This window comes from Durio zibethinus, chromosome 14 (genome assembly GCF_047325235.1).
Source record: "Durio zibethinus cultivar Kanyao isolate XHJ-2024 chromosome 14, ASM4732523v1, whole genome shotgun sequence".
NCBI classification, from domain to species: Eukaryota; Viridiplantae; Streptophyta; class Magnoliopsida; order Malvales; family Malvaceae; genus Durio; species Durio zibethinus.
Genome location: NC_143175.1, coordinates 12,307,633 through 12,334,943, shown reverse-complemented (window position 1 = coordinate 12,334,943; position 27,311 = coordinate 12,307,633). Strand labels below are relative to the sequence as shown.

Below are 27,311 nucleotides of genomic sequence, written 5' to 3'. Positions count from 1 at the left end.
AACTTTTCAATTTTTATAATATAAAAATACCATTTAAAAAATTTGAAGGTTTTAATTTATCATATTAAAATCTCTATTTTATTATTCTAAAGTCTATTTTTATTTAAAAGATATAATTTTTTTATGATTTTTTCTTAATTTTAATACTAAAAGTATTAAATATGATAAGATAATGTGTTAAAATGTAAAAAAAAATAATGATTTTATTTTTTTATAAAGAATGTTACTTTGATCCTCTCAAAGTTAAAAGTTAAACATCAAGATCTGCCTATTATTTTATTTTAAATCTGCCTACTTTTTGTACTACTTTTATTTTTATTTAAATTATCATTACTTTCAAGAGTAAGAAGATAAGAAAAAAAAACTAAAAAAAAAAATGCTTATTTATACACATATCTCTAGTATTATTTATGGAATTGAAGTTATCCGCCGCCACTAGCCATGATCATGCATGGCAACTAAATTTGTGAGTTACATTGTTTTTCTGTTGAGTTCTATCAAGTAGCTCTCTTCAATTCCCTTACTATTTATTCATAGAGACTATTTATCATATTTATTCATGTAACGACCTTTCTTTAGAAAATCTATCCATAACTTAAAATGATTATATCATTGTTATACTAATTATTGAGTCAATTGGATGAGTGAACTCAATTCCATACTTGCATATTTTGTTTCAACTTTTCACTAAAAAACCTTCATATAATCTTAAAAACAAATGCTTCGACAATTCAGTGTGAGAGAGCTTTAAGATTGTTTTTTCTTTACAGGAAAATTTGGCTTGAAAAGCTTTTAAGATTTGATCTTTGTGATCTTCACTCTTTTATTTATAGGGAAATCAATTGGTAGATATATTTCCACTAGTATTAGTATTAGTATTAGTATTAGAATTACTACTTTTACTCTGTATATTAGTACTAATATTTAGCTGAACAAAAAAAATAATATTTAGGATTTTCATTAGTATTAGTTAAAAAAAAAAGTATTTAAGGGTTTATAGTAGTAGTGGTGGTGGTATTTCAATTTTATTAGTAGTATTTTGTACATTACCCATTTCCTTTTCAAAACATTTTTGGTACCATTATTATTCTTTACTAGTCATATATGTTCAGTAGTCACTTTGACTTGTTAGTTGTTCCCTTTATATATATACATACATATATATAATAATTTATAACATATTTTTGATAATCATTGATAAAATTTGTACCATCACATATCTAATAATAAATTCCTATAGTAAAACACATGTTCCATATAAAATAATTTTTCTTTATATAATAATATTGTTGTTTCATTCAAATTTAAAATTTTTTACTAAATTTTTTTATTGAATAGGTTTATTGTTCATTGTAGGCTTATCCTAACCTCTCAAAATGAAAGTTCTAACTTGGTTTCTACTAGTAAACAATGTTTAAGTTATTATTGATTTACTATTATATTATTAGTAATTTACTACTAAGCTATTAATGATTTACTATTAAATTATCACCAATTTACAACTAAGTTATTAATTATTTACTATTATGTTATTAGTAATTTATTATTAAATTATAAATTGTTAGCTCAAATACTTGAATTAAACTAAGAGGGGGATGAAATGGTTGATTATAAATTTTTCAAATTTAATATCTAATAAACATAAAATTCACAAATAAAATTTTCTAAGTAAATAAATATAATAAATATGAGTATACTAATAATCTTAAAAGCAAAGTGATAGAGATAAAGAATCAGACACCAAAATTTATAGAGGTTTGGCCTTTCTTTTAAGTACCTACGTCTTTTTTCTTAGCTTCACTTGCAAAAGAATCCAATCCATGATGTGTAGAATATTACAACCTAGCTCTTTAAAGCTCTATACAATCAACAACACAATTTCTAAAGGGTTATCATTCTCCTTAAGCTCACAACCTCACAATACAAGTTTTGAAATGTTTTACAAACTTAAAGAACCTCTTTAAGGTTGGGTGTTTATTAATTTGAAATACAAATCAAAATTAAGAAGAGAGAAACAAATAGAAGATGAAATTATGCACTTTTCACACAACAAAATGCTCTTTAATACTAAAAGAAGATGGTAGATGGACGTAATAAGTTTTCTTGGCTCTTGAAGACTTGAAATATGGTGAAAGATCTCTTTTTATATGTAGAGAGTGGAAGACAACCATTGCTTGCATTAATTATTTGGAGCTTCTGTAAAATTTCAGACAAAAATAGGGTTGCTTGCTTTTTAGGCACGAAGGGATCATTCTTTCATATATGGGATCGATTGGGTTAGTTGAAATACAAACAAATTTTTAAATGAAAAGCCACACCCAATCGATCCATAATGGGTACCAATTGATCGCTTTATCAGGTAATCGATCCTAGGCTAGGTGATTGATCCTTTTCATGTTTTGAAAATAATTTTTTATTTTGATTAAAAAACCAATCAATCTCTATAGGAAGAGGATTGATCTTGTCTTTGAAAACTTATACCAATCGATCCATAATGATTGGTTTTCATCAAAATTCACAAGACACCTTTTTGGCCAAAAAATCAATTGATCCTTTTGAGGAGAGGATCTTCTATGTAATTTTGGCCAATTTTGTTTTTAAACAATGCTAGATGAATTGAATATATTTTTAACTAGATAAAAAGCTAGAGAAATATTCAAATTAAGTTCAAATCATTTTAATTCAATTTTAACAAATTTTTGTTTTGTATTTTCAAAATACTTTATTAATTCAAGACTTTTTTTTGATATGATAAAACCACTAGATAAAATTTGCTTTGAAAGCATTTTTCTCTTTGAAAAAATAAGCTCTTCTTGAATTTAAGCATGATTAACAAAATTAAAAGGCCATTTTTCAATAAGCTTTCAACAAATATACAAGGTATAAGTCTCCATTTTTCATCAAGAAAATCATAATATAAAGAGCATTTATAGGATATAAATACAGGCAATATAACAATTTAGTAAATTTTCATAATACACAAACTTCTCTCCATTTTTGTCATAGCCAAAAAAAATCTAAGAGCATTCATTTAAACCCCACAACATCAACTTGCTCAATCAATTCAAGGCAACAATACTATAATCAACGTAAGGCTAACATCATCGAATTTCAATACTATAGCCCACCATAGCATCATAATATTAAGAATGAACATAAGCACAATAGACAATCCATAGCAACACAATCAAGCACAATAAACTTTGAATCTCAAAGTCACATAATCAAGTACAATATAAAAAAAAGTTCATGCCATTAAAGATGAAGTATCAAAGTTGATGCTATAATAAATTTTGTTTTTAAGAAAATTAAAAACAAAAAAACATGTAGGAAAAACATTTAGGCATGGTTTAAAAGATAAATCAAGATGGAGAAGGATAGAGAGGAAAATGATGAAAATGCTGCTCCATTTGCTTTTGTGTAGTCCGAATTTATCCAATGTCTGTCCTTACTTGTTGAACTTATGAAATCAACTCATTTTGGGTTATTTTCATGCTTTTCAATCTAGAGTTCATATTCTTAACCAATGAGTGTAAATTGTTCATTTGAGTTATAAGAATTTGTAAAGCTCTTTGGGTATCAAATGGTGAACTAAAATGACCTTTTTATAGAATATCTTATGAAACATCTTGTGAAATATCTTGAATCTCATGTTTTTCTTCATGCTCAATTTCAAATTCACTTTTTTTAGCCCATACACCAGTAATATTGAGTATATCTCATACTATAAAGTGTATGAACTCCAAAAATAGTAGCAGGATCGAATTCAATCTCTCTATCACTTATAGTATTGATACCCAACCTTTTGAGTCGATTGCTAATGACTATCCCGTATACCAAAATGTAATCCATATTCTAAACAAACTTTATCATATCATTGAAAATGAAATGCACAAAATCAAGTTTCTCCTTATGTTTAATCTTACATATCCACCAATAATCTTGCTTTCTAATGGTGGAGTATTGGGTTCCAATGGTGCTAGAACATGTGTGACAATAAAATAAAGCAATCTATCATGCATGGTTAACCTAAAAGCTTAAGTTAGAGTAATCCTCAAATCATTATTCTAAAAAATATCTTAGGTCAATCCAAGCATATCACACTTAATGTTTGTGTCTCGATTATCTTATAACATGAAAGCTTCATCTAACAAGTTCTTGTTCACAATTATTTGTTTACCCATATAAATGTTTTTAATTTATTAGTATAATACTTATTTCCATATCCATCAACTTTAATATAGTTTGCATTACTATAAATACCCTAACTAGATTCTCAAAGACAATTCCATCCAAGCTAAAATAGTTCATCCAACCAAAATCTTCAAAAATATGTAAATAAGAAACTTAAATGGACTAAAGGAACTTAAGATTAATTACCTTTCCTTGCTTGACTTTTTTATGAGAAAAATAAGTATCATATCTCTCATTTGTAGTAGGATTCTCAAATTTTTAGTTAAAGAAAGGCTTGATTAATGAACTAAAAGCTCCCTTTAGTGGATTTCTCTTTATGGCAAGTGGGGGTCTTGTTTTAGGTGCCATGAGAAAAAAATTTAGAAATTTGAATATAAGAAAATAGGCAAGCTTTGGTAAAATTGATGAAAGAATTTGTGAATGTAGGTGACAAGAAATTATATATATTTATGAAAAGTAAAAAGATTAATTGAATGAAGGAGTTTTAAATGGGGATGAAATTTTTAAAAAAAGAAATGAAAGAGATGGATTTGTGATGATTTGGAGATAATTTGATGAAATTTGATGAAAATATTGCAAGAAATCAAAACACCAAAAGATTTTTGCAAAAAATTATGGTTGAAATTGATGAGTTGTGGGAGAAATTGAGAGTTTAAGACCTAAGGTTTGAGAGCAAAATAAAATGAGGATGAAAAGGAATAAGACTTGGCTAGGCTTGAAGAGAAGAGAAACCAGATAGTTAGATTCAAAATGGGGCATTTTTAGTGACCCAACCATGGATCAATTGATTGGGTCATAAGGGAATCGATCGGGTCATGTAATTCTTAAATTAATTTGGCTACTGGAAGACAACCCAATTGATTCGGTCCTCTAGGATCAACCAATTGACTTGTAGCACATTTTTTTTAAAAGAAATTTTGAAAGAAATTTTTTAATTAACATGCATGCAATATAACCATTCAAATATGCATCAAATAATCACAAATATGATTATAAACAGGTTATAAAAAGTATATCAAAATAAATATACATTTGTTCAAGCAAGGTACAAATATATCAATTTATCAAGAGTTGCATTTCAAGGAGTATTCATCAAACCAAGTTTACCTCTAATTGTATAAATTTATCTCTATCAAGAGGTTTTGTAAAAATATCAGCTAATTAATGCAAGGTATCAATATATTCATGTACAATATCATCCTTTTAAACATGATTTCTAATGAAATGATGTTTAATTTCAATGTGCTTTGTTCTTGAGTGTTGAATTGAATTTTTGGTGAGATTAATGGCACTAGTATTATTACATTTAATAAGAATGTGATCCATGGTAATTCTAAAATCCTCTAATTATTGTTTAATCCACACTTGAGCATAACAACTGCCGATCACTACATATTCAACTTCTGTTATGGATTGAACAACACTGTTTTATTTTTTGAAAAATCATGATATGGGTATATTCCCAAACAATTGACAAGTACCGAAAGTATTCTTTCTATTAATTTTATAATCACTAAAATTCGCATTGGAATAAGCATGCAAAGCAAAAGATGAACCTTTTAGATACCATAATCCTAAATTAAAAGTGTCATTAAGTTATCTAAAAATTATTTTAACAGCAAGTAAATGTGATTCTCTAAGTAATGATTGAAATCTAGTACATAAGCACACTAAACATTATATTAGGCATACTTGTAGTAAGATATAACACTGAATAAATCATAAATCTATATAATTTAGAATCAATACATTTACCTCTTTCATTCTTGTCAAGTTTTGTTAAAGTACTTATAGGTGTTAAGTAAAGCTTTGATTCCTCAAATCCAAACCTTTTAAGCAAGTCATTGATGTATTTGGCTTGATTGATGAAGATATCATCTTTTGTTTGCTTTATTTGTAATAAAAAAAAAATGTAAGCTTTCCAATCACGCTCATTTCAAATTCACCTTGCATAGTCTTGGCAAATTTTTGACAAAGAGATTCATTAGTGGCATCAAATATAATATCATCAGCATAAATTTGCACAATGAGAATGTCATTTTTTTTGTTTTAATAAAAAGTATAGTATTAATCTTCATTCTATTGAAATCATTTTTAATTAAAAATTTTGATAATCTTTTATATCAAGCTTTAAAAGCTTGTTTTGAAGCATATAAAGCTTTTATCAGTCTATAAACATGATTTGAAAATTAAGGATTTTCAAAACTCGGAGGTTGCTCTACATATATCTCTTCAATTATAAAACCATTTAGTTATGCACTCTTAATATCCATTTGAAAAAAATATTGAAATATTTGAAACAAGCAAACACAAGCAACATCCTAATGGTTTTAACTTTACAACCAGGGCATTGGTTTCATTATAATCAATTCTTTCTTCATGATGATACCTTTGAGCTACCAACCTAGCTTTGTTTCTAACAATATTACCATGCTCATCCATTGTATTCTTAAAAACCTATTTGTTGCCTATGGTAGGATGATCACTAGGTCTAGGTATAAGGTTTTACACTTGGCTTTTTTCAAATTGGTTCAATTTCTCTTGCATAGACAATATCTAATAATCATCTCTTAAGGTTTCATCTATATTCTTGGGTGCACTATGAGAGAGAAAAGTATTATAATTATACACATTGTAAGAAAATCTAGTTTTATCCTTTGAGTTGGATCACTAATAATTTCACTATCTTTGACATACCTCATTTCTATATGGTGATTTGGTTCTAACTCTATTTATTATGGTTTCTCTAGAAACTCATCATCCTTCTTTTAAATATTCTTCTCAATGTCATATAATGCATCATTAATATTCTCATGAAGTATACCTATATCATCATCATCAAAAGAAACCTTTCTCGGAAGTGGATTACATTCATAAAAGAAAATATGTATAGACTTTTCAATAACTAATATTTTTTTATTAAAAGACTTTATAAGCTTTTGAATTCAAAAAAATCTTAGAAAAATGCCTTTATCACTTTTCGCATTAAAATTTTCAAAATTATCTTTTTCATTATTCAAAGCAAAAAATTTGCAACCAAAGTGATGAAATTAGCTTATATTAGGCCTTTTTCCTTTAAAAAGTTCATAAGGAGTTTTTTTCAAGATTGACCTAATTATAGCTCTATTTATAATATAACACGAGATATTTATGGCTTTTGCCCAAAAATATCTAATTAAATTATTTTCATAAAGTATGGTTTTAGCCATTTCTCCTAAAGTTTTATTTCTCCTTTCTGTTATCCCATTTTGTTGAGAAGTTCTAGGAGTAAAAAAATTATGACTATTACCATTTTTACTACAAAACACATTAAAGCCAAGGTTTTCAAAATTTTTTTCGTGATCACTTTTAATTCTAGAAATTGAATAACCTTTTTCATTTTGTATTTGTTTGCTAAAAGTGATAAAATTTTCCAAACCTTTTATTCTTTGAATGTAAAAAGAGAACCTATGTATATCTAGTAAAATCATAAATAGTAACAAACCTATATTGTTTTCCACCAAGGCTCATTGTTTTAGTAGGATCAAAAAAATCAATTTGAAGTAGTTGAATGGTCTAGTAGTTAAAATGCAATTTTTAGGTTTAGAAGATTTTTTTTATGTTATCCTTAAACACATACATCACAAATCTTGTCATCTTCAAATTTCAATTTTGGTAAACCAACAACCAAATCATTTTGAAAAAGTTTTAAAATTACATACATACTTTTATGTCCAAGTCTTCTATGCCAAATACAACTTTCATTTTCTTTTTGAATCATAAAATAAATATTTTTAAAAGATAGATCATCCAAATGCAACACATAAATATTTTTTTTACGATGTCTAATAAAAACTAGTTTGTTAGTCTTGATATCAATAACTTGACAACATATGGATTCAAACATAACTTTAAGTCCTTTATCATACAATTGGCTAATACTAAGTAAATTATGCTTGAGTCTTTCATAAGTAAAATATTTTCAATAGTAGTAAAAAAATTGTTACCAGTGGAGCCAATTCCTTTAATTTGGCCTAAAAGTTGTCTCTAAATGTAATATCTCCTTCACTTTTATTCTTTAAATCCTTGAATTGAGCATTGTCTCTGATCATATGCTTTGAGCATCTATTATTAAGGTACTATAGATTATTCTTGCTTGAATTTACCTTATAGCAATGCTCATCCACCTTGGGCTCATCAAAAGTCATAAGATATAGGTTCGTTACTTCTTCTTCATTTGATTCATTATCGGAGAAGTCACTATCACTTCATGTTGCAACCATTGCATTTTGCTTCTTCTACAAAGGACAATCGAATTTGATATGACCAAGTTTATTACATTTATAGCAAACAATTTAATCTTTTTCTCTTCTACTTGATTCTTCCTTGATCATTTCCCTTTTATGGTCTTTTTTATTTGAGAATTTGTTCATTTTCATGAACTTTTTAAACCTTTTTACAAACATGGCCATTTTTTCGTTTTCATCAACCTTATATTTTTTAAACTTCTTTTTTTCTTGGTGATAAGTTGATTTGAGAGTAGTACCATCTTTTTTTATTTCTTTTTGTTCTCTTTTGAGCTTCATTTCATAGGTAAAGAGAAAACCTATGAGTTTATTGAAAGAGAGTATGTGAAAGTATTTAAACTTTTCAATGGTTGTCACCTTAGCTACCCAACTCTTTAAAAAACTATTTAAGATTTTCTTCACTATCTTTACATTTGAATAAGTCTTCCCAAGAGCCTTTAAATCATTAATAATGTTAATGAAATGGTTTGACATTTCACTAATGGTTTTTTCTAATTTCATCTTAAATAGCTCATAATCATGAATGAGCATGTCAATTTTGATTTCCTTCACTTGATTGGTACCTTTATAAATGATGGCTAACTTGTTCCAATTTTTTTTTTTTTTGCATTTTCACATAAACAAACTCAATTATACTCACTAGATCCCAATGCATAAAAGAATGTATGCATTGCTTTGGCATTGAATTCAGCCACATTCATATCATTGGTAACCCATTCACTTTCTTACTTGATTATATCTCTATCATCCACCTTTTTCATTAGGATTTGAAGATCATTGGCAATAATTCTTCAAACTTCATAGTCATTCGCTTGAATAAACAATTTCATCATAGTCTTTCAATATGAGTAGTTGTTACCAACAAAGAGAGGAAGCTTTACCATATAATGACTTTTACCTTCAAGAAATATAGCAATCATTTCATTAGCTATGAGACACACTTATTGTTACTTACTATATTTATTATAGCTTAAGGATGGTTACTCTACATTCATCACTATACTTCTTTGAACCATTTTTAGGATTATTCTTAGGTTGTTTAGACCTATAAAAATAGAGAACTAGTTCTACTACTAATTGTTAACTTAAAGACTTGAATTAAACTAAAAGAAGGTGAATTAGTTGATTATAAAATTTTCAATAAATATGAGTATACTAATAATTTTAAAAGTAAAGAAATAGAGATAGAGAATCAAAAACTAAAATTTATAAATGTTTGACCTTTTTTTAGGCATCTACATCATTTCCTTTAACCTCACTTGCCAATGACTCTAATCTACTATGTGTTGAATGTCATAATTTAGCTCATCAAAGCTTTATACAATCAATAAAAAATCTCTTAAGGGTTATCCTCCCTCTTAAGCTCACAATCTTACAATACAAGTTTTAAAATATTTTACAAATTCAAATAACCTCTTTAAGGTTGGGTGTTTTCTAATTTGAAGTACAAATCAAGATTAAAATAATTATCAAGAGAGAAACAAATACAATAGAAGAAATAAGTTTTCTTGGCTCTTAATGCTTGGAGAAGATGGTAAATAAAACCTCTTTAAGGTTGGGTGTTTACTAATTTGAAGTACAAATCAAGATTAAAAAAATTATCAAGAGAGAAACAAATACAAGATGAAAATTTGCACTTTTCACACAGCAAAATGCTCTTTAATGCTTGGATAAGATGGTAAATAAAACCTCTTTAAGGTTAAGTGTTTGCTAATTTGAAGTACAAATCAAGATTAAAAAGATTATCAGGAGAGAAACAAAAACAAGATGAATTTTTACACTTTTCACACAACAAAAATGCTCTTTAATGCTTGGATAAGATGGTAAATAGAAGTAATAAGTTTTCTTAGCTCTTAATGACTTGAAATGTGGTGAGAAATCTTTTTTTATGGGTACAGAGTTGAATATAGTCGTTACTTGCATTAATTGTTTAGAGCCTTTACAAAATTTCAAACAAAAATAGCTGTTGTTTACTTTTTGGGCACAAAAGGATTGATCTCTTCATAGAGGGGATCAATTGGGTTAGTTGAAATACAAACAAATTTTTATGTGAAAAGCTATACCCAATCAATCCATAATGGGTACCAATCTATCTCTTTGTCAAGTGATTGACCCTCTAGGCTGGTTGATTGATTCCTTTTCATGTTTTGAAACCAATTTTTCATTTTGATTACAAAACCAATCAATCCTTACAAGGTAAGGATCGATCCTATCTTTGAAAACTTGTACTATTTGATCCATACAAGAAATGGATCAATTGGATTTCATCAAAATTTCACAAGACACCTTTTTGGCCAACAAATCAATCAATCCCTTTAAGGATAAGATCAATCTTTTCTATGCAATTTTGACCAATTTTGTTTTTAAACCATGCCAGATAAATTGAACACATTTTTTACTAGATAAAAAGCTAAAAAAAATATTCAAATTAAGTTCAAATCATTTTAATTCAATTTTAGCAAATTTTTATTTTTGTAATTTCAAAATATTTTATCAATTTAAGGCTAACATAAATCATTTATTATTATGTACTTATACATTTACTACCATGCTATTATTGATTTACTACTTAGTTTGTGGTTATTTATTACAAAATTATCACAAATTAGATTTGTCACTAAATTATCTATCACTATCCAAATTATCATTGATTTATATTAAATTATCCATAATTAACTATTAAATTATAATTAATTAACTATTAAGTTATTGATGATTTATTACTAAATTATATTAAAAGTTCCTTATTTGAGTTTTTTTTCCTTCATCTTCAATGCCTCATTTTTTTATTATCTTTTACGGTTAAATTAGTTAATTTTTAAAAATATTTCTAAAGTAAAATTGCACTTATAGTGATTAAGTATCTTTTTTATTTGAATTTAAGATGATTTGAATCTAATTTTTTAAACAAAGAAAAATATGCCCTAATTATTAAGTTAATGTTGCTTTGGTGCTTAAGTGAATAATTTAGTATACTATAAATAAATAGAAATAGATGATAAAATTTGACTTAACTTAGTTGATCACTGATCTTAAGTCTAAAATCATACTCAAAATTATGAAAAGTCAAAATTTAAAATGACTGAAATACTAAATATATAATTAAATAAAAATTTATGAAATGAATTTTGCTAATGATTGTCCTTAAATCATTTCTAAATTTAGTTAAATTATAATTTTATAATAATATTTTCATATTAAATATAATAGTAATAATTAATTTGATGAATTTAAATCTTTTTAAACAAATATTAGGTAACCTTAAAAATTTAAATACAACAGTGAAAATCTTTCAACTGAAATAATAGAGATAATAACAGATTATACAATATTTTTTCCTAATAAAAAATTTTCATATTAATTCTAAAACATTTGAAATCAATACATTTGTATATTAAAACATTATATAACACTAATATTATTTATCATAAGAAGAAAATGCAGTTATGCATAACTAGTTAATCTTTCATTTTAATTTTTGCCTAAAATAATTTTTTGTTGGTGTTTCCATCGATTGAATATAATTATATGTTCTACTAATTGAAAGCTTAATTTTTCTTTTATTTTAAAATTTTATTATATATAAATTTTTATTATATATAAATATTAAAATACATAATTAAAAAATAAAATAAAACCCTAACCTTGTGCTTTCTTCTTAAAATTTCAATTCTCATAATACAAACTTGTTTTTTAGCACCTATATAATTTATAATAATTTTTTTTTCGGCATTAATAAAAAAAAATTCATAAATGAATATAATTTTGTTATGAACACATTTAAAAGATGATTCCAATAAATTTTGTTACACATTGAAAATTCACAAAAAACAATTAATCTTACTTTCACTTAATAATTCTTTATTTAAAATAATTCACATTAGATCATTCAATTATCTATATGACAGAAAAATGAATAATTTAATAAAATTGAGAAAAATTAAATTATCTTGAGATAGAAAATAATAAAGATAAACAATTCTTATGACAATTTGGTACTTAGCTATCGATAACTCTATTACCTCCAAAATCATCTAATTTTACAAGTGAGAAATCCAATTGAAATGTTCAAAGTGTTAAATAAATCACGTAATGCTAGTTATCAGTAGAAGGTGTGCAATTGATTTATATTTGATTAGTTATTAATTTTTGTTTATGAAAATAATAATTATAAAATTCTAAAAAAAATACAAAATAGAAATTAATTATAGAGATGGCTAAACTATATGATAATATTAAATAATTATTTCAAGTGATTAAAAGGATTTATTATATTATTAATGATCAAAATAATCAACCCATAAAACATACAAACATAAAATTATTAAAATATATATAATTAGTAGATCAATTAAAACAAAAAATAAAAATGGTTAATGATTTAATTATGTTTATTTTTAATAAATTTATTTATAAACATAAATTAAATGTGCAATTATTTTTACAAAAATAAAGAAACAAACTCCATACAATTATCTTATTTCCACACACACTAATAAATTTTGATCTCATTATATTGATATTTTATTTAGTGTGAAAATTATTTTTGTGTTTTAATATGACTCTAATTATCAAAAATAAAAAAAATTATTTAAATTAAAATTTATAAAAAAAATTATTAATGATATTTTAATGTATTCTATTAAATTTATTTTATAATTTAATAAAAAATTAAAATTTAATTTAATTTAATTTAATTTAATCAATCATTTTTAGAACTTTTAAACCGAATTATAAAAAACGTTTAATAATAATAAAAATTTCATTTTAATTAAAATTTATAAAAAATTTACATAAAATATTTTAATCAATAAATTCTAATATTTTTAAAATTAAAATTTTAAAAATTTAACTAATTTAATTTAACATAAATTATATTATTAATCTATTTAAATATAACTTAAATAAATTAATAAAAATATATATATTTAAAAGTAATTTATTATTTAAAATTTTATTAAAATATTTCAATCAAACACTTTTTAAAATTCAAATTCATGGTCTTCGCATTTTCAGTGGAGACTATTTTGTATTTGTAAACTGCAACCCCCGTTCCCGTTCCCGTTCCCATTCAACTTTCTTTCTTCTAACTTGTGCCTCCCCAAACTCAAATATCAAGTCTTCTTCACATTTCCAACTATACTACACGATATATACATATATACACTATATATACATTTCCAACTATATATACACTATATATTCTAAGACAGTTCCTGCTCCTGCTTCCTTTTTCTCATTATATGTGACAAAGGCAGACGGACAGTTATGGGCTGCTTTCAGTCCAAAACCACCGATCTCCCATCCCCTGATCAACATCCTCCTCCTCCTCTTCAAACCAACTCAGATCTAGGTCTTTTTCTTTTCTTTTCTTTACACTGAAAGACAATATACATGGAGTATTATTTATTGCCTGATTATGCTTTTTATTATTATTATTATCAGATGATAACGGGGCGCAGCCGGCAGTGCCCGCATTCAAGGAGTTCGGACTGGCGGAGCTGCGGGCTGCTACCAACGGATTCAGCAGCGAGCTCATAGTGTCAGAGAGTGGAGAGAAAGCTCCCAATGCTGTTTACAGAGGGAAGCTGAAGAACAACCGAGTGGTGGCCATTAAGCGATTCTCAAAGCAGTCATGGCCCGACCCTCACCAGTTTGTTAACGAAGCTACTGTGGTTGGGAAAGTACGTCACAAGAGATTGGTGAATTTAATCGGCTGTTGCGCCGAGGGGGACGAGCGCTTGTTGGTCGCTGAGTATATGCTCAATGATACCCTCTCTAAGCATCTCTTCCACTGTATGTCTTTTTCCTTCATTTTGCCTTTGCTCCTTTCTAAAATTTTCTTTCTTTTTCCTTTTTTTTTCCCTTTTAATAGTAAACAAAAACACCACCCTCATTTACTTCCCTCATTTGTGTATGTATAAAATACTGTGGATAATGCAGGGGAAAAACAGCCTTTGCCATGGGAAGTGCGCCTTAGAGTTGCGTACCATATTGCACAAGCCCTTGATCACTGCAACGCTGAAAACCTTAAAATTTATCATGATTTAAATGCTTACAGAGTTCTTTTTGATGAGGTAAAGCTTTGCTCATTTCCTTTCTACCACGATATTTGTCTTACCTCTCCTTCCACTGCTTTAGTAAATGAGGGATCATTCAACAGGAGATTTAGTAATGCCTTGTTTAGTAATACTACAATATTTCAGGTTGGGACTAGTTTTATTATTATATCCATTGATTTCAACATTCTTTATGGTTCAATTTTTGAATCTTTTGGACATTATGATATGCGGTGACTTCTTTTTAAAATTGGTGGAAAAAGGGCTTCTTTCGTGGTTATGGAACCTTCTTGCTGACTTTGCCCTCATATATGAGATTTAGGTAAAGTTTTTTCATTACATTTAGAATGTCAATCATATATGAGGTTGGCCTCGCATGGCCTTTGTGTTTTGGGAAATCCCAAAATTGATTGTTTCGGCTGGATATAAGAATAGAGAGGGTAGCACTAGAAAATTAGAAATTAAGACCCATCTTCATAAATATTAAATTGCCATGTTCAATGTGTAAATTTATGGATTGATATGTTCTTCATGTTTATGACTTGCCTTTGGAGGCAGATTAGTTGCCAGCATTGACATTGAACTTTTCGGTTTCTTTGCTTCTTTTAACTTCTTTTTATACCAGGATGGTGATCCTCGATTATCTAGTTTTGGACTAATGAAAAATAGCCGAGATGGAAAAAGCTACAGTACTAATTTGGCTTATACTCCTCCTGAATTTTTGAGGACAGGTACATTCTTCTGATTTCACTTGGTCACCTACGGACTGCTATGATTTTCAATTTCAACAAACTAATTTGTTTTCCTTTTTCAATCTTAAAATAAGAAAGAATACATTTTATAGCCCTTTTGAAAGGAAAGGGATGTTACTGAATTGATATCCTTTCACTGCTAATTATTTGAATGCTCAACTCTGCAGGCAGGGTCATCCCTGAAAGTGTGATTTACAGTTATGGAACTGTTCTCCTGGATCTTTTAAGTGGAAAGCATATCCCTCCCAGCCATGTACGATACATTCTATTTATCCAAATTTATTTATTTTTCTTTGTATTTCCCTGCTACTGCTGCTCTTAAAGTTCTTAGTGATGATAAATAGCTTTTCTGATAGAATTTGGATGAATCTATTTTGAGTTTCTTAGCAACTGTTTCTTTGATAATTGAGCTTGGGATTGGAATTCAGTGATGTTGCTGTTCATTAAGAACTACCTGGTGCTGAGGCTTTCGGTGTTTTTTGTGTACATTTGGGAGCTTTAATTAATTAACACTTATGACCTCCTGCCAGGTTTCCCAACAAGTTGTTAATGCTGGGAGGCTTAGAAAGTGATGTAAGATCTGTAAAATGTTAGCACAGTTCAAAATGTCCTAGCTCAGAAGTCCTTAATATCTACTATACTATTCTGGAACAGTCCTATAAGTGATTTTGAGATTTATCTGTCTCATAAGATGGGTCAAGGAAAAAAATGGAAATGCTAACAATATGCACATGCACATATAAACACTAAAGCAGATGTGTCTTGCACTGTTTCAAGGATGGTGCTTACTCTTGTTTATCCTTGGGTGGCCTTATTTTGGGACTGTGTTTCGGGCTTTTTCTTTTGGTTTATGGTGACATTCTGCTTATTTATTTATTTTGGTCTTTGTTCTTATAAGCTTCTGAGGATCATAACACTACAACTGCAGTCAATTTTGTGTATTTCAATTTTAACACTATTACATGACTGTTGATTTTCCAGGCATTGGATTTGATAAGAGGAAAAAATTTATTGTTGTTAATGGATTCTTCCCTCGAAGGACAATATGCTAATGAAGATGCCGGCGAATTGGTTGAATTGGCTTCAACATGTCTTCAGTATGAGTTTAGAGATCGACCTGATATTAAATTCCTCCTTTCAGCTGTAGCACCTCTTCAAAAGCAGAAAGAGGTGAAAATTTCAAGTCATTGAGCCCACTGCCATTTCAATTTTAGAGTGTGATGTATATATGCATCTTAAACCCTACTAAATTAATATGTTCCCATTGCTTTCCATAGGTTGCATCACATATCCTAATGGGTCTATCAAAAACCCCAGTGGTGCAGCCAACTATGCTTTCCCCGCTTGGAAAGGCATGTGCTAGGATGGATCTTACTGCAGTGCATGATATCTTGCTTAAAACTGGTTATAAAGATGAAGAAGGTGCAGAAAATGAGGTTGGTTACGAGTATTTTACTTTCTCAATGTTACAAAATATTCTGTTATTGAGCCTGAAGAACAGATACAAGTTTTGGCTCCTTAATGGGAATCAGTAACGTCCTAAGATAAGTTGTCATCTTCTAAAGGTTTTATTGGTTTAAAAGTAGTAGGCATTCTTGAATTGAATTGGAGGATATTGTCTCCTTAATTTTTTTTTTCAGCATAGAAATTGTGATTGTTCTGATATAATTGGCTATTCATAGTTTCATGTCCTCTCTCTCTCTCTCTCTCTCTCTCATGGTCTAATTTGCTTGCACTGTGTTATTGGTGAAGCTGTCATTCCAAGAGTGGACACAACAGGTTCAAGATATGCTGAATACAAAGAAATTTGGGGATATTGCATTTAGAGACAAGGATTTTAAAAATGCTATTGATTATTACTCAAAGGTACCTTTCTTCCTCTGGTGGATTTGTTTACTTATCACAAGCTTGATTACTGAGATGTTATATTAAAAAATGAGTTTTTCTTTTTGCATTTTGTTAGAAAGTATTTATTGGCATTTGTTCAATATCCAAAAGGCAATTTAACCGGCTGATATGTTAAGTAGCTATTTCAACTTCCAAGTTCATTTTAGGTACTCAAAACAACTTCATATTTGTTTTAGGTACTATAGAATTGCCCTAGCTTGGTCTCTCTGCTTGGTTCCTGAATTTCCATTCTTCATGCATTTAGACTAATTTCAACCTGTGTTTTGTGTTTTAAAAGTTGATTCATCTTTTCCCCAGTTGGTATCGATGATGTCTGTTCCTTCTGGTACCGTATTTGTGAGAAGAGCCCTCTCATACTTGATGATTGGTCAACCAGAACTTGCCTTGAGAGATGCCATGCAGGCTCAGGTGTGCCTGCCCGAATGGCCCACTGCCTTATATGTGCAAGCTCTTGCCCTGTCCAAGCTTGGAATGGAAACTGATGCGCAGGACATGCTTAATGATGGAGCCTCATTTGAAGCAAAAAAGCAGAATGGCTGGCGTGTCCAAGCAAGCAATCTTAAGCATTGAGGCACTATCTTTTATTTCTTGATTCATTTGCCTGTGTTTGTCGTGTGATGCTGAGAGCTTGGAAGAAGATGGTGGGTGTGAGGATCATTTTGAGTGGAGAGTCGTTTAATTATGTTGGAGAATAGTTTGACATAAAGAAATGTGTAAATGATAATAAAAATGAAGAAATAATTAGACAAGTGGCCAGCGACTTTGATTTTGGTGGTACTGATTTTCTGCTACAAGTTTGGCTTGGTGGTGGTATGGTTATTTATTTTGTTATGGAATTAAATAAAGCAAAAAAGATTCAAGCAATAATTGGCAATAAGGCGGACTGAAAAGAAAAGAAAAGAAAAAGGTCAAATTCATTTCCTTTTATTTTTTCTTCAATCTCTTTTCCATATTCAGTTTGTTGGTTCCAAGTTCCGACGCCCGTCCGTCCACCCATCGCTGCTTTCTTTTCATCGTTACTCTGTTGTCAATTACTTACTAGTAGTACTAGTTCTTTGTACCTCAATTTCCTTTTCTACCTGTTTGTTTGTTTAGGGTTCCTTTTCCTGTTTGAATCGCAGCATTTTTAAAGCATGCTTAAAAATGGGCTTTTAGACTTCACTTTAACGGATCTATCTATTCTTTTCCGGTTTCATTTCAACTCTATTTTTTAATATTTTTCTTATAAGCTCTGGCTGCTAATCACCCCATCGCCAATTTTAACAAAACATGCTTGTAAATACTACTACTAAGAAAAGAAAAGAAAGGAAAAAAAACATCTAATCGATTCACAATTATTGGGACACGAATTTCGCTGTTGCAATGCCATGTTTAATGCCGTGTTTAATGGGCTCAGAAGAAAGTCGTGTCTTTTATGTGAAAACGTTGTCATGTCCACTCTGAAATTTTATTTTCCATTGATTTTTAATGATGCGGCAGTTTTGCTTTTGAACATAGGGCATCGGCGTGTGTGCTTGAGAGGGGTCAATCTCTATTTTCTTACACCTTTCTGCTGCCCCTGTTCACTGCTTCTGTATGTTTTTTTCTTCTTTTTTTTTTTTTGCAGGATAGTTTTTCAAAGTTTGTGTTTGAAAATATTGGGAAAATCAACTAATGGAAGTCATTTTCTGGAGGAGTTTAGTGAATCTTAAGGGTTTACCAGGATGTTAGATTATGTTTATACGTAAGATTATGATAAAATAAAATAATATTATAAATAAAAATAAAATAAAATAATATTATTTTATATTTGATATATATAAAAATTATGATAAAATAATTTATTTATTAAAATTATTTATTTTTAAAATTTATATAATTTAAATTATTAATATAATTTTTAACGATATAATTAAACATATAAATTTAATTTTATAAATTAAAAGTAATTCTCTTAAAATGAAAAAATTAAATAATTTTATATTAAAAAAGAATTAATTTTTTTTATAATTTTTATCTTTTCCTTTAAATACAAGTCAATCATGTATAAAATGATTATAATCCTATATTATCAATAATTTTATATATCAATTATGATTTTAACATATTTCGTTCAATCCTTCTGCACTGTACAAGTCCTTTTGTGTTGCTCCTCTCCTGATATCGTTTTTATTTTTTTTATTTTTGCATTGAAGTTGAGTGTGTACCAAATAGAATAAACTTATCAGCTACAACCAGAGCTAGCAGATTTTCATTTTATGGATAACAAGACAACCCGGCAAGGAGGGAGCTGAGGAAGTGACACGGGAGTCACTCATTGCTCTCTCTTACTCCGAACCGGACAAGGATGTTTCCTCTAAACTCTCATCACATGATTTGAATGGTGAGAAGCTGGTTGAAGGAATAGATTCTAATGGGACCGAAAAATACAGGCCTCCATTGATCTCAATATCCTATTCCCAATCACCTGACAGTAAGGGCTTACAATCTACACTGAGCGGAACGAAGAATTAGCATTGACAGTGGATTCTAGTCTCCTCTTTCTTCTCCTTTTTCGCTTCTTGAGAGAGTTTGTGGAAGGGTTTTCTCAAACTCATGAATGGGTGCATGTAATATATTGTTAAATCATGGTCTATTATAATCTAGAACTGTTGTCTTTCTGTGTAATTTATACTGATGAAACTGCCGATATATCCGTTGAACTTTGATTATTTGCCAAATAAATCTCACAAAGACTTTGCAGTCGATGCATGCTTTCTCCTGAACACGTGTCTTCCTCATCAGTTCAATGCATGCTTTGCAAATTCTATTCTTCTCTCATGAGTTTGTGACTGTTGCCCTTGTTAACATTGGCTGCATTAAGGAATCCATGTAGCTCTTGGATACAAATTTCTTTGATGCAAAACGAAATCTGTTGTGTATTGCCGATCAAATTTCTGTGATAGGGTCACAGCCCAAGAGAATTACAGGGAATTTCTCGTGTTTAATTTGCATTGGACCTCGAATAGAACTTTGTCGTGTTACTGTGCGGAGTAGGGACCATTTACCCGTTATGCATTGGTATCGTAATTCCCCAGTCCCAAGACGAAACAAACTTTTATGATATGAGTTGGCTGGCTGCACATGTCTGCCTCCATGTGCCTTCAGTTGGAACTTGGAAGTCGGCATGACTTTTCTTTTTTCGTTGCCTTTTCTTGCATTTTGCAGTTAAGGGCAGAGCAGATGGCCATCAACCCCGGTCTAATGTTCTTGCATTGTCTTTATTTTAGGGAGCCTCCCAAAGAAGAACAAACAAGTACGACAACTTCCTACCCCTTTTTTTTTTTTAAATATACTTTTACTTTCTTAGTTTGATGCTAACAAACGAGTGACAATCCATGGTAAACACTAAATCTTAATAACCTGATGACTAATATGTCCGGTCATAATCCCATGATCATGTTGTTACTGAAAATTATTCAGGGGTTGGGGTCGTAGCTCTTTAACTCATTTTTTGAATAAATTTTCTCTTTTCAGGTCCCAAAAAGAAGAAATTATTTAAGGAAAGACTGTGTATAAGAGAGGAAACAGAAGAATGCAGAATGCCATGATGGTTGGCTAACTGATCACAGGAACGTCTTTGGCTTAGTAATAATTACTTTCCAGGGTTTTATGTTGAATTTCATTTCAACCCAGCCATGATGATAATTTCTTTTATGGCTGCAAGAGACCACCAATGATAATAATCAGTAAACCAATATTCTACCAATCTAATACGTGGTTCTCCATTTATTTTTGGAAAGTAGAATATATTAATTGTTCCATTGGTCAACTGTATCTCAATCCAACTCAAGCCTTGCTAATAATTGTTTTCAGAATCCATGAATAAACAAGAATTACAACTTTACTAATATATATACATATATATATATGTATATACATATATGTATGTATGTATAGCTTACATACGATCACAAAATGTTACAGGCAGTGGATCTAGAGTATAATGCCCAAGCCTCCCAGTGCGAAACAAATTCAGTAACTTAACAGCAACTTTGTTGTAAACATTTTGATCTAATTCTTCCAGAACACAGAATGCCTCCCTTAAGGCTATGAACTGTGCCTTGATAAGTTTTATCATATCATCCTCACGCTCTAGATTACCATCAAAAGATGAAATGCTATCAAAGATAGCCCGACGAACATCATGCACTATCAAGTCCTGCATCAACAATATCTTTTTCTTTAGGTGTTTGTGAGACCCAGAGAAAATAAGCGGAGGTCACTAATCTTACAGATAAATTTCATTTTTCTTGTTTAAATTTCAAAATTCATATGTGCAGAGAATTGTTATGGGATACAGGAATAGCTAAAGCTTGGTGGAGATGTCTGTAAATGCCAATCCAAGCACTAGTTGCTATTTGACAAAGGACCCAGGACAATCATGACCAATGTCAAGCTATCTATTCTTACCCTGTTATTGAAACAAACAAAAAGGAATGCAAGAATAGCTAAACCTGGGTGGTGATGTCAGTAAATGCCTCAAATTAACCCAAGCACTACTTGATCAATCGTCAGGTCTCAGGACAAGCCCAGGGTCAAGCTCTTTGTTCTCGCCCATTATCAGGGCTCTCCATGAGCACAAGTGCCGCATGGTAGAAATAACTTTTGACACTTCATAACCTAAACACAAGTTTATCATAAGTACATTTTAGTGTAATTACATTTATTAAGCAAGAAATTATGTGTCCCTTAGGTAACATAGACATAGGATTTGTTTACTTTCAAAATAAAAAGCTTAAATAGGATTTGTTTACTCTCAAAATGAAAAGCCAAAAGCTTTTTATTTCCAATTAGAAGTTTTTCATAAGCACTTGAGGCAATTTTTATAAGGAAGAAACAGCAATGCAGCAGAGAAGAACACACACACACACACACACACACACACGAACGCATGCACGCACGCACGCACGCACACACGCACACGCACATATACATACATATGTGCAGATATATATAGATTTAAAAACCAAAAAAATTAACAAGCCTAAAAACAACAACAAATAACAAAACACTAAGCCTTATATCCTATACTCGGGTTGGTTGTATGAAAAATCAAATAAGAGAATCATGTTAGGTTCTAGTTTGAATCTTCTTGCGCCACTCATTTCTATCAATAACCACTTTTTCATCTAATTTTTTAACCATCATATCGTTTTTTATTACTTGCATCCATATTTTTTGTGGTCTGCCTCTAGCTGTTTTGATCTCTCGTAGATCTAGAAACTCATTCTTCTAACCGATGCACTGCTAGACCTACATTTCACATGTCCAAACCATCGCAAACAGCCCTCTCTCATCTTCTCTTCAATTCGAACTACCCCTAATTTTTCTCGAATCTCTTCATTTCTGATTTGTCTCTTCTAGTCTTACCACACATCCATCTAAACATCCTCATCTCCGCTATGTTCATTTTCTTCTTATGTTGTTTTTTAACAGCCCAACACTCAATTCCATATAGTAATGCAAGCCTTACATTTGTTTTATATAACTTCACTTTTAATTTTAAAGGCATGTTGCGATCACACAAAACACCTGAAGCACTTTGCCACCTCGCCCATCCTGCTTTAACCTTATGTTTGACATCTGCTTCTATTTCAGTATCACTCTGAATAATTAATCCCAAATATTGAAACTGGCTACTCTTTGGTACTCCCTCACCATCTAACTTAATCACACTAGTACCCACTTCCTTGTGACTACTAAACTTGCATTCCATACATTCAGTTTTAGATCTACTCAATTTAAAACCTTAAGACTCCATAATTAACAGGCCTAAAAGCACCTAAAAATAGATCTAGAGGAAAATTTTACCATAAATTTTTGGGATGTTTCTAATTCTTTGGTTTTAAAAAAGTGAAACATAGATAACCAATTTTATTGTCAGGGTAGTTTTATAAGTATTACAAGTGCACATACCTGCGTGTGATCCATTAGGTATTGCTTTTTCTGTCTCATCTCCAACTTAGAGCCAATTGAAGGTTCTTTTTTGTGCTCTATGAATGAGACCTTACCCTGATTGGTTGAAAACTTTGCCCATTTCTTATACTGGTCACTTAAGTTAAGAATAGTCAAAAAATATTGAGCAAGTTCCTTTTGGTCAAACAAATCGTCTCTAATTGCTCCTGCAATTGCAAAAAGACAAACTGTTGGATTAAGCAGGGGGATATTTCAGCCTGATATAATTGAACTCGTACAATTAACTCATACCCTTGAAAGAGAGAAAAAATTAAGGTTATTATCCCACCTGTCAATGCTAGCTTGGAGCAGAGGTCAGCATCATGTATTGTAGGAGGCAAAATACCAGGAGTATCCAACAAATAGATATTGGGATGGCTACCAATCTGGCGACAAGACTCGAGTATGAATCACACCATAATGTTGCTAAAAACACACTGCTGATGAAGGAAAATTAATCCTCGCCGAATTTAAAAAAGATCATCACATGGTGGCATATATACCTTCATGCTGCTAATATCTTTTGTCTCTCCAGGCTGAGGACTCACAGTAGCATGCTTCAACTTTCCTTTCTCTAAAAGAAGGAACATGGCATAATTTAGATTTCATTAAAGGTAATTAAGCAGGAGAGCAACAAGAGAAAATTAAATGAGTTATTAAAATTAGCGCCTGCAATCACTCCACTCTAACAATAAAATAATGTTGGGCCTGAGAGGATTTGAGGAGGTTAAAGCACCTGCAGCACTAATCCTCCCAATTTGATGCAAAGAATTAGCTAGTGCTGATTTACCAACATTAGGAATCCCAACTAGCATTACTGTTATAGTGTCACTAGAATGATTATTAGTTGTGCACAGTCCCCTAACTTGAGCTTGTATAAAATTGAGCAGCTGTAAGATATGAAGTGTCATCAATTGTTAGTATATCTTAACAAGAAACAAGGTTTCATCAAAAGAAAACAAGACATAAGGTTACTTTAAGACTAACAATAGGAGATCTTATTGGCTAGATAAGAGAGATAAAATACCCCTTTGACACTGTCCTTGTTATGGGAATTGACTCCATAAGAAATGCAGTTTTCTTGCTCAAAATATCTTATCCATTCCTAAAAAATGGAACAGAATCTTAAAGCATATAAAGTCAATTGGAAGTGATAGGCAACACAAGAAACAGAGACCAACCTTTATGTGGGTTGGGTTTGTGAGGTCCATCTTGTTCATGACAACAATTCGTCTAGATGAAGGGAAGTTTCTCAACAGTTCATACTCAGATGATAAAGGAATCTGAAAGCTTAAATCAATCAACAAATTGATTGAGAAATTTCATCATGCAGAAAAGCATAAAGATAATTAAAACAAAATTATACCCTGGCATCTCTGATCTCAACAACAAGGTCAACCAATGGAAGTCGTTGAGCAATGGCACTAGAGGCCGCAGCCATGTGGGGGCCATACCATCCTCTATCTCTGCTTACTGCTTTCTTCACTACAATTCCTATTTCCCTCGCTATTTTACTTACACTACTAGCTGTTGCCATTAGTAAATTGAAAAAAGACCATCAAAACAAGGCAACATATATACCTTTGAGCAGCTGATATCTTTTGTCTCTCCACACTGAGGACTCATCATAGAATGCTTCAACTTTCCTTTCTCTAAAAGTAGGAACGCAACATAATTTAGATTAGTTTCAATGTCATTTAAGCAAGGGAGCAATAAGAGAGAAAATTAAAACAATGTTTCATGTTTAGTTACACTTTTTCCAGGCTATTTTACTCATGCTACTAGCTGTTGTCCTTGCACAATTTCAAAAACCTTTTCATTTTTCTTCATCACCCGGAAAACAATACAAGAAAAAAAAAAAACAAAAACAGTTATTTCAATCAAATAACAATAAAAGAAAACAAAAAAAGAAAAAAAGAACCCTAGAGCGGACTCCTAACACAAAGCAGTGATTCTGTCGTGAAGGGCTTCAAGCACTGTCCTGGGAAGCAACTTCTTTGAATTGTTGGGTCCTCTCTTCTTGTCGATAAAAGCTTTGTAGCCTTTGTCACAGAATGACAGAAATAGCCTTCTTTGAAGCTTCACTGGCTAGGGTTTGAGGGAGAGAGGAAAGGACAGAGAGAGAAGAGGAAGAGGGTAATGGAGCGAGAGGAAATAAAAAGTGGGGAAAGACTTAAATGAAATTTTTTAGGTAAAGTTGGTATAGTTTTTTATTAGAAACGATTAAATAAAAATAAAATTAAAAATTAAAATTGATAGATTGAAAGATCTCTAGATTATATGTGTAAAATTTGAAAACATTTTAATATATATTTTTATATAGACGTTTTTAGTAAAAATATTTGACAGAATTTTTATTGTTGAATAAGTATAGATCAAATTTGAATTATAAATAATATTTTTTTACATATTATTGATCTTCACATTAAACTTTATCAATCTATCAATTTGAATTTTTTATTAAAGTTTTTATTAAATCATTTTTAAGAAAGAACTTCACAAACTTCACCTAAAGAACTTTAAAAAAAAACTTCACAAATTTCACCTAAAAAACTTCATATAAATTTTAGTTTAAAAAAAAAAAAAAAAACTTCATATAAGTTTTGTCCTAAAAAGTGACCTGGATTTGGGTTTACGTGTCACTTATGTGGCAGTTACATTATTTTTCTGTGGATGGAATTATTAGATTTAATGTGCTAGACAAAACTTTGGTAATTTTGTTGGGCAATTAAAGTTCAATGATTAAAAGTAAAAATTTTGTAATCAGTAATCATTCTTATAGTAATTTATTCCAATTAATTATATTTTTACAAGAATGTTAAAAAATGTTGGCTGAGGTGATAATGTATAAAAGATTTTAATAATTAATATATATCATTTTCGAATTTAACAATGAAAATTATACATTAAAAAAAAATGTAAATTTTTAGTTTCACCCTTGAATTTTGCATCAAATAAGATTTCAATCAAGTCATAATATATTACTAACTTGCTTCGATTATCAAGTTCCACATCCACATTTTCTAATCATTAACAAGATAGTAGAACAAACATTACCAGGTAAAACATAAGCATCTTGTTTCTTCTTATATTCACTCCTTTTTTTTTTTTTTGGTAACATTGCCAGGCCTATACAATAGGAGAATCTAGTTCTATAAACAGTTAGTTATAGCAAATATCTCATCTTGAAAATTAATTATTTGAAATCTTGAAGCAATCATAGGGATAAGAAACATAAATTACATGATTTAACAAATGCAACCATCACAGCAAGTAGCATTTCATTGCCATTCTATTCTATACCAAGCAAAAGAAGAAACTACAGTTCAAATCAATAACAATTAAGCAACAAAAAGAGGACTTACCCAGTTTTATCCAAGAATTGCTGGAAATTGCATCTTCGAGTAAGTGCAGGGGCATATTTTCAATAACACCATAATTTCACGAATGGAATTTGAAGAGTGCCACTGAAATTTGAAACAATAAGCACGTCAAAAAGGAAAATTTTTCAATGATTTGAATTAAAAGAATAAAACTGGATACTCAAAGTCTGAGTGTTTGTCGAATTCCTCTATATAAGTAAACCCTAAACCCTAAACGCTTATCATTACAGGCAGTTCAAGACCTAAATAAAGATAGGAGAGATGAGATGGCATGATCTTGGGAAAACAAAGAAAATTGGAAAAATAAAAGAAAAATGAGAGGAAAAGTCAATGTAAACAGACCTTCAAATTTCTTGAACCAACTTTTCCGTCATTCGCGTCCTTTGTATGATCTAGTGAGTGTCAGCTACGTTCATTAGAAAATCAAAGCTAGAAAATGAAAATTGAAGTGGGAAGAGAGTGATTTTGTCGAAACAACCTAGTTGAAGAGAAAAAAAACAGCAACAAGTATAAGGGATGAGGCGGCGAAAGTGACGAAAGAAAGTGAGTGATTTTGATATTCAAAAATTAGGGACAGTAGCACTACGTTTTGATTGGAGATGAAAGGAAAAGGAAAACAAAATTTAGTTATAATTAGATGGATATTAATAAAGGAAAGGAAAAAAAAATGTTTTAGAAGAAAGAAAAAAGTTTATGTAGATAGTTAAAATTAATAAAAAAAAAAAAGAAATTTTTAATAAATATTATTTGAAT

General features: G+C 29.9%; 2 protein-coding genes and 1 long non-coding RNA gene across 8 annotated transcripts; 2 read left to right on the top strand and 1 right to left on the bottom strand.

The window, feature by feature from the left end:
* The first annotated feature begins 13,496 nt into the window (after positions 1-13,496).
* On the top strand, positions 13,497-17,976 carry LOC111293990 (serine/threonine-protein kinase BSK2-like). The gene is made up of 9 exons (XM_022887091.2): positions 13,497-13,833; positions 13,926-14,276; positions 14,424-14,557; positions 15,165-15,270; positions 15,459-15,544; positions 16,273-16,461; positions 16,569-16,727; positions 17,044-17,157; positions 17,497-17,976. The coding sequence occupies exons 1-9, from the start codon at positions 13,749-13,751 to the stop codon at positions 17,767-17,769; spliced, it is 1,497 nt and encodes a 498-aa protein (XP_022742826.2). The 5' UTR covers positions 13,497-13,748; the 3' UTR covers positions 17,770-17,976.
* Positions 17,977-19,701: 1,725 nt separating this feature from the next.
* Positions 19,702-20,931, top strand: LOC149515051 (uncharacterized). Its single transcript, XR_016327532.1, has 2 exons — positions 19,702-20,473; positions 20,695-20,931. It is a non-coding gene; the product is annotated as an uncharacterized LOC149515051 (long non-coding RNA).
* A 112-nt stretch (positions 20,932-21,043) lies between these two features.
* LOC149515050 (P-loop containing nucleoside triphosphate hydrolases superfamily protein) lies at positions 21,044-27,201 on the bottom strand. Of its 6 annotated transcripts, none has more exons than XM_089743553.1 (11): positions 26,901-27,201; positions 26,541-26,642; positions 24,757-24,827; positions 24,542-24,669; positions 24,357-24,465; positions 24,203-24,280; positions 23,912-24,065; positions 23,679-23,749; positions 23,465-23,561; positions 23,137-23,342; positions 21,044-21,379 (listed from the first exon to the last, which is right to left on the bottom strand). In XM_089743553.1, the coding sequence occupies exons 4-11, from the start codon at positions 24,625-24,627 to the stop codon at positions 21,119-21,121; spliced, it is 1,062 nt and encodes a 353-aa protein (XP_089599679.1). In that variant the 5' UTR covers positions 24,628-24,669; positions 24,757-24,827; positions 26,541-26,642; positions 26,901-27,201; the 3' UTR covers positions 21,044-21,118. The 6 variants fall into 6 exon arrangements, 5 of the variants coding, with proteins under 5 accessions (XP_089599679.1, XP_089599680.1, XP_089599678.1 ...); XM_089743554.1 differs by having other exon boundaries at positions 24,357-24,458; positions 26,901-27,198; XR_016327531.1 differs by adding an exon at positions 21,675-21,840 and having other exon boundaries at positions 21,242-21,379; positions 24,357-24,458; positions 24,542-24,827; positions 26,901-27,200.
* Positions 27,202-27,311: the final 110 nt, after the last annotated feature.